Source organism: Megalops cyprinoides, chromosome 11 (assembly GCF_013368585.1).
Source record: "Megalops cyprinoides isolate fMegCyp1 chromosome 11, fMegCyp1.pri, whole genome shotgun sequence".
NCBI lineage: Eukaryota > Metazoa > Chordata > Actinopteri > Elopiformes > Megalopidae > Megalops > Megalops cyprinoides.
This window is the reverse complement of record NC_050593.1, coordinates 37,121,268-37,129,290: the sequence shown is the minus strand read 5'-3', so window position 1 is coordinate 37,129,290 and position 8,023 is coordinate 37,121,268. Positions and strand designations below refer to the sequence as shown.

At 48.6% G+C, this 8,023-nt stretch overlaps 1 protein-coding gene across 1 annotated transcript; it reads left to right on the top strand.

Moving 5' to 3' along the window:
• Positions 1-398: 398 nt before the first annotated feature.
• Positions 399-5,968, top strand: LOC118785969 (angio-associated, migratory cell protein). The gene is made up of 11 exons (XM_036540933.1): positions 399-767; positions 1,078-1,215; positions 1,309-1,428; positions 1,553-1,692; positions 1,782-1,926; positions 2,039-2,122; positions 2,232-2,347; positions 3,131-3,228; positions 3,397-3,487; positions 3,662-3,816; positions 5,435-5,968. Exons 1-11 carry the CDS (start codon positions 677-679, stop codon positions 5,508-5,510), a joined length of 1,254 nt encoding a protein of 417 aa, XP_036396826.1. The 5' UTR covers positions 399-676; the 3' UTR covers positions 5,511-5,968.
• The last annotated feature ends 2,055 nt before the right edge of the window (positions 5,969-8,023 follow it).

Here is an 8,023-nt window from a genome sequence, read left to right as displayed (position 1 = left end):
AGGTTTTCATGTGTAAATGTGAAGGTACATGTCAACAGCGACTTACTGTCACTCTCAGAACGATCCTTAGCGTAGCAAGCTAATAAGAATTTTTGAAGACGTAAATGGAAACTTTTGGTAATTATTTGATTACAGATCAAGTTCAGGTTCATGCACGGATAAATTATGCTCAATTATTATGCAGCCTCCATCCTTCTCTTAGCAAAAGTGCCACTCATGCGGCCAGCACAGGACATGCGCACATTCAGTTTCCTTTTAAAAGCGAGAAGCTGAGGAAGTCCCGCCTGTAATATCTCTGATTGGTTCGTAGGAGTTAAGAGGCCATTTCGATTGGATTAGGAACCTGCCATTTTTCGTACGGAAGGAACTGTCATGTTTTTTTCCCGAAACACGTGAAGCGCAGGGGCATAGGACAAAGCTAATATTAAAACTGGATATTTTACATGTATTATTATTTTGTATGAGTGATTACGACATCGCTGTAAACTAGCTAGCCAGCTAAGGTTCAGGTCTCACCTGGTCAGAGTTTATCGATATAGTTAACATTAGTTAGTAAGCTAGCTAGCAAGCTAAGAGCTGTCGCTACCTGCCTCGCACAGTGAGAGTTAGTTGGTAAATTGTTACTGTATCTACGGCTTACTTGTAAACTAGACTTGCCGAGTTAAGGGTAAGTAGCATGGATGACCCGGACGGAAATGCTGTAGAGCTTCATGGTGACGAAGAAATCATTGAGGTTATCGACTTAAACGAAACTGAGCCAACAGCAGGTAACTGAACTTACTGCTAAAGTAGCGAGTTGACGTGCTAGTTTCTTTAATTATAGCTAACGTTATCCATTTAAATACAAGCTTGTTAACTGACTTGCTAAAACAGTTTCTAGGTATAGCTAGCTACTTAAATTCGCTAAAGTGTTGGAATCCTGATAGACTGTTTCCCACAAAATCGGAGTTAATGTGCATGTGTTGTATAAAAATGTAGGTGATTAACATTTAAAGAACTGCCTAGCTAACTAGCCAGTAGAGGACTTAGTGTTGTTTTTCGCTACCTGCCCGCTGATGGATTTTGTTCTGGTCTCAGATGACTTGGCGGAGGAGTTTGAGGATGTGGACGTCGGCGAGGCGGGGGCCCCGGAGGACAGCGATGGCTGGGAGACGGAGGATGAGGAGATGGAGGCGGATCAAGACGACAGCGAACTCACCTTTTCCAAACACACAGGTGACCATCCCCTTTCAGAATTTAGTTGTCCACTGATAGTTATCAGCAGTCTGTTTAGTCTTGAATTTCTTGTGCACGACTGTGAATCGTTAGGCTCCGTGTTCTGCGTGAGTTTGGACCCGGCGACAAACAGCCTAGCAGTGACCGGCGGTGAGGATGACAAGGCGTTTGTGTGGAGAGTCAGCGATGGAGAGGTGCTGTTTGAGTGCACAGGTGAGTCAGGTCTTCCTGAAGAATGCCTGCAGCCATGGGACAGAATAGCAAAGTCTGCCACATGCTGCGTCAGTATTTGCTGTGGATCATTGCCATGACAACTTCATCGACCATTTACCTGCAGGCCATAAGGACTCGGTCACGTGTGCCCTGTTCAGCCACGACTCGAAGCTGGTGGCGACTGGAGACATGAGCGGTCTGATCAAGGTGTGGAAGGTGGAGACCAAGGAGGAGGTGTGGTCCTTTGAAGTGGGAGACCTGGAGGTGAGTGACAGCAGCGCCCTCTACTGGCTGTCCCGGGGAGCGGTCCCAGAGGTGGGGTGAGAGAGTCAGTGCCCTGTGTGTCATTTCAGTGGATCGAGTGGCACCAGTGTGCCCCCGTCCTGCTGGCAGGCACCGCCGACGGCAGCGTGTGGATGTGGAAGGTGCCAGGCGGAGACTGCAAGACCTTCCAGGGGCCTGGTTGCCAGGCGACCAGTGGAAAGATCCTGCCAGATGGTAGGTAACCAGTCCCAGGTTATCGTATGCATTTACATCCAAAACCATGGAGACAGTGTAGTGGGGCAGTGTGTGGCTGGCTCTGCAGCTGGGTGCCTGTGTCTGTCTGCAGGAAAGAGAGCAGTGGTTGGGTATGAAGATGGGGTCGTACGACTGTGGGATCTCAAACAGGGCAACGCTGTCCATGTCATCAAAGGTAAGCAAGTCTGCTCATTCCGTCCAGGTCTGCAACTGTCCGTAACCACTTCAGCAGCACTGTACAGCAGGTAACAGGTAAGATGCTCTCCTGTCATACATTCTTTCAGGTCACGATGGCCACCAGGGGGCGCTGACCTGTATTGCATGCAATAAGGATGGGAGTCTGGTGCTGACTGGATCAGTGGATAGCCATGCCAAGCTCATCAACACTGCCACGGGCAAGGTAGGTCCTTCCCCAGAGAGTTGACTGAGAACAGGGAACATGGTAAGAGAAGAAAACCCCAGCTTAATGCAGCATATCATGCACAGAACAGATATACCCATGTCTTTTACTCACGAAGGATAATTAGTATACTGTAACTGGGAGAAGCTTGCTTTAGGGAAAAAGCCCTCCATGCCATTCTCATAGAATATATTTCCCTGTCGACTTACAGTGCAGATATTACAGTACAGTAGACGTTCTGTAACGTGTGTAGTCAGCTGGAGGTTAATTTGATTTGTTGGCACAGTGCCTTGGCCAACAGTGGTGTCATACCAACGATATGCTCCCTGAGTCCTTTGTATAAGCCTTACTCCAGACTATTGGCCATTCCATGAATAATGTTCAACTATATATAATTCAGCTATTAACTGATCTCCTGTTCATGTAGCTGAATTTAATAGGAATGTTTAAGGAAAAAAAACTACAGCATGGCTCTCAGAAATACAGGAGACAGACACAGCCAGCATGGCTATGTTTCTGATGTGGGCTGTTTTGTTGAATCCTTCATGCACTGGATTTGCTGTATCTACACATTCTTTCCATATGCAGCAGTGGAATCTGTCATCCATAGAGCTGAAATAGCTCAAAAGGCCTTAAAAGGCTTGTGTCCTCTTTTTTCTTCCTTATTAAGAAGCCCTTTACACGCTCCTGCTCTCTCTGGATGTTCAGTATTTATGATACACTGAGGAATGTGTGTTTCAAAGGGAGGTAAGGCAGAGTAAGTCGGGTGTCCTCTGTCCGCAGGTTGTCGGGGTGTTCTCCATGGAGGACAGCAAGGCAAAGGGCTCAGAGGAGGATGAGGCCGAGTCAAACTCCGTGGAGTCTGTGGGATTCTGTAACGTGTGAGTGACAAGCGGCTGTTGCTTTGATTCTCTCTTGATAGTTTCATTTATTCATGTTTTTGTTTTTCTGTTTTTTTTAGGAAGGGATGTGATGTTATATAGGTGTTTTGCTGTATTGCCATGGTGACATAAGGATATCTTGGTGACCCATCCTTCTCTGTGACACAGGTTACCCCTCGTCGCTGTGGCTTACCTGGACGGAACCCTGGCCATCTATGACCTGTCCACACAAAGCCTGAGGCACAGGTGTCAGCACAAGGTAGCCAACAGTCAAATGTGCACCCACATTTCTGTACTTAAAAGTAAAAATGTTTATCTGGTATAGAGACATACAGCATCTTCTTACTGTATGCAGCGGTTTGGTAACAGTGCTGTGATGGAGAGGGCATGGCGCAGGTGTGCCACTGATGTCTCTCTGTGACTCCGCCCCCAGGCAGGTATTGTGCACCTGCAGTGGGAGGAGGGCTCCTCACTGGTGTCCACCTGCAGTTTGGACGGAGCTGTGAGGCTGTGGGATGCCCGCTCGGGGAACATGGTGTCCGAGTACCGCGGCCACACCGCTGAAATCCTCGACTTCACGCTCAACAAGTCAGTCCCTCCCGAGTAACGCACACGCACGCACAGAGACACACACACACACACACACACACCTCTGAGTAACATAACACAGCTGTGGAGGTGCTGTTCTCCCTGACCCTCCTGATCACGCTGTGCTGTTCTCCCTGATCACGCTGTGCTGTTCTCCCTGACCCTCCTGATCACGCTGTGCTGTTCTCCCTGACCCTCCTGATCACGCTGTGCTGTTCTCCCTGATCACGCTGTGCTGTTCTCCCTGACCCTCCTGATCACGCTGTGCTGTTCTCCCTGATCACGCTGTGCTGTTCTCCCTGACCCTCCTGATCACGCTGTGCTGTTCTCCCTGATCACGCTGTGCTGTTCTCCCTGATCACACTGTGCTGTTCTCCTGATCACGCTGTACTGTTCTCCCTGATCACACTGTTCTGTTCTCCCTGACCCTCCTGATCACACTGTACTGTTCTCCCTGTTCTCCTGATCACGCTGTGCTGTTCTCCCTGACCCTCCTGATCACGCTGTGCTGTTCTCCCTGATCACGCTGTGCTGTTCTCCCTGACCCTCCTGATCACACTGTGCTGTTCTCCCTGACCCCCCTGATCACGCTGTGCTGTTCTCCCTGATCACGCTGTACTGTTCTCCCTGACCCTCCTGATCACACTGTGCTGTTCTCCCTGACCCCCCTGATCACACTGTGCTGTTCTCCCTGACCCTCCTGATCACGCTGTGCTGTTCTCCCTGATCACGCTGTGCTGTTCTCCCTGATCACGCTGTGCTGTTCTCCCTGATCACGCTGTGCTGTTCTCCTGATCACGCTGTGCTGTTCTCCCTGACCCTCCTGATCACGCTGTGCTGGTCTCCCTGACCCTCCTGATCACGCTGTGCTGTTCTCCCTGTTCTCCTGATCACGCCGTGCTGTTCTCCCTGATCACGCTGTGCTGTTCTCCCTGATCACGCTGTGCTGTTCTCCCTGTTCTCCTGATCACGCTGTTCTGTTCTCCCTGACCCTCCTGATCACACTGTGCTGTTCTCCCTGTTCTCCTGATCACGCTGTGCTGTTCTCCCTGACCCTCCTGATCACGCTGTGCTGGTCTCCCTGACCCTCCTGATCACGCTGTGCTGTTCTCCCTGATCACGCTGTGCTGTTCTCCCTGATCACGCTGTGCTGGTCTCCCTGACCCTCCTGATCACACTGTGCTGGTCTCCCTGTTCTCCTGATCACGCTGTGCTGTTCTCCCTGACCCTCCTGATCACGCCGTGCTGTTCTCCCTGACCCTCCTGATCACACTGTGCTGTTCTCCCTGATCACGCTGTGCTGTTCTCCCTGACCCTCCTGATCACGCTGTGCTGGTCTCCCTGACCCTCCTGATCACGCTGTGCTGTTCTCCCTGACCCTCCTGATCACGCTGTGCTGTTCTCCCTGACCCTCCTGATCACACTGTGCTGGTCTCCCTGTTCTCCTGATCACGCTGTGCTGTTCTCCCTGACCCTCCTGATCACACTGCTGGTCTCCCTGGCACTCCTGATCACGTTGTACTGTTCTCCCTGATCACGCTGTACTGTTCTCCCTGATCACGCTGTGCTGGTCTCCCTGTTCTCCTGATCACGCTGTGCTGGTCTCTGTTCTCTGCAGGGAGGCCTCCCTGGCTGTCACAGCCTCAGGGGATCACACCGCCAAAGTCTTCTGTCTCCAGAGACCCGACCGATAGGACCGGCTCCACCAGGAACCTGCCATCACAGACCTCGCACCAGGGAGCTCTGAGTGCTGGGCTTGTGATTGGTGCTTCGTGAGTGAGTGTGAGTTCTGATTTGGGCCTCGTGCTGTCTGCTTCCTGCTTCGGAAGAGGGCTCACAGAGAGACACAAACCCACAGAGATGAACATATGCAGAAACTCTCAGATCCTGTTGCCACTGATACAGGACACCATGGACAACAATCGTCTACACTTACAACTCAGTGTAAACCAAAGCAATAATTATTTTAAAATACCTATACAGTGGGAATTGTGGGGAAAAAAAACAACAGACTGATCAAAGAAACACTATTTTAGAGTCTTCATCTCAGCCAGATTACTGTTAATACTTGTATGGAGCTCTCCTTTCTAACGGTGATTGCAACCCCAATGCCAACCCTGTGGCCCATAATTCAGTGTCCTGTGATGTTATGTAGGCCTGACATTGTAAAAAAGATTAAAAACATTAAAAAACATTTAAATACTGATGTGACCTGATTGATTTTTTTTAACTGCCCACAGTGGATGTCAATGCTGGTGGAGTATGTGCTACTGAAATGTTTTCGGGGCTGATTGAGCTGGTGAAGAAGTGTGTTTCAAAGACATGGCAACTTGCCTGTTTCTTGTTGGGCAGCATGTAGCTCCTCCTGCTGTGCATTATGCAGTTATACCCTTAATGCTTCCCCCCATTCAGTGTGATGTTATTATGTAACACCAGCAAAGCCTTTAGCGGGAGAGCTGTTTGCTTTGCACGGTACCCTTGCTACTCTCACGTCACAGTCCGGAGTGGGAAAAACGCTGTTTCTCTGTTTTTATGAAGGTGAGGGAACTGCCCTTTGTTTTCACCTAAGCGCAAATCGATTCATAAACTTGTGGAAGTGTGCCATGACTTTTTAACGAATGGAGTTTTTATAGTTAGGGGTCGTATATTCTGTAACTAGGAAATAAACCAGTTAACTGGATAGTTAGCCTCTCGGGTTGCCATGTCGACCTGTGTGAAGAGGTCACATGCTTCAGTCCTTCCTGTCAGCAGTACCCTGTCTTTCACAGCGGATACGTCCTGCATGCTGCATGAATATGAAAATGTAACAATGTCTGAATAAATGCACTTTAGTGATGTTTTCCTGCGTCCTGATACCATGGTACATAGGCTGAACAGAGAAATATGCCATATAATGGCATCATATTTGTTGCAGAAAAGTAGCTTCGCAACGCTTTTTTTGTTGCTGGCAATAGAGTGCGCTGCTGAGCACCGAAAATAAAACCTACAAATCCCAAAACAACAAGGCATTACTGTGCTATGACTCACAGTTGTGTGTAACATTTGGCCAAAAAGCTGCACCATTCCCCCTCCAACCCAAAAACTACTTATGTAAAACCTTAAAGCTTAGGCAATAAGTCAGTGCTTTTGTTTGCGAGAAGATTTCTATACAAGCACCTCAAAGTAGCCGTCTTGTTGAGTCTTCTTGGGACTTTTAAGTTGTTTACTTTGCTGTTTTTCAGACTTGTGCAGGAGTTAGTTAATATGTTTGCCAAGATTTTAGCAAAGTGAATATATACCAGTATTAAGCCTTTAGCATTTGTGGTTGCTCAGCACACACTCATCACTGTTAATCATTCACCTCTACGCGTAAGAGCTCTGTGTGTACACCGAAGGGTAAAGGAGTCAGGGAACAGAATCCCAGGCTGAAATATGTCTTCAAATGGACAGCTGTGTTTTGGTGAAACAGGTGCTGTTACTGGCACACGTGTTCCCCTACATATAACAGCAGGACAGGCCTCCTTAGAGAGTACTGATTGTGTCTCAGTGTGACCCCCGAGTCCAGGGGTGTGTGGCCTACCACAGACTGGAGTGTCCATTACAGACCGAAAGCATTGGTATCAGTTACAGTCTGAGTTTATACTTTACAATCTGGCAGTTTGGGCCAATACAACCTTTTTCAGGATCAGGTATGATCCACTGAGTGCTGTACTTTACACACTTACATCAGACTGTAGCGCTCAAATGCCTGTGTGAACTGAGAGACTCTGCTGCTTAAAAAGAGTGTTTAAAAAACAAGTGTGTTGCAACAGTAACTGGTGACAGCAGGACATGATAAGGATTAGATCAGCTTCATTTCAGTACTCCTATTGTTGACTTCTTCCTGTGTAATGTAAACAAACAAAAAGTGAATAAGTGAAAACAGCAAGGAAGATGTTACAGGCCACATAATCCCACGAGTTCAGTGTGGAAAGCCAGTGGACACAACACAGCACACAGGATTATCTCCTCACCGGGACACAGGACTTCTGCACCAATTCTACATGCACTTCCGCCCAGATGTGCATGTTGAGAGTTTATTTGACTAAATTTAGACACAGGAAACAAATGCATTGCGTTAGTGGAGAATGCTTGGTGTGGTTTTGCGCTGGTGGAGTTGAGCGGGCCGAGGAGATGTGATGGTGGCTGCGGAAGCCCCCTGCCAGAGCGTAAAGGATGGCTTCCAGCA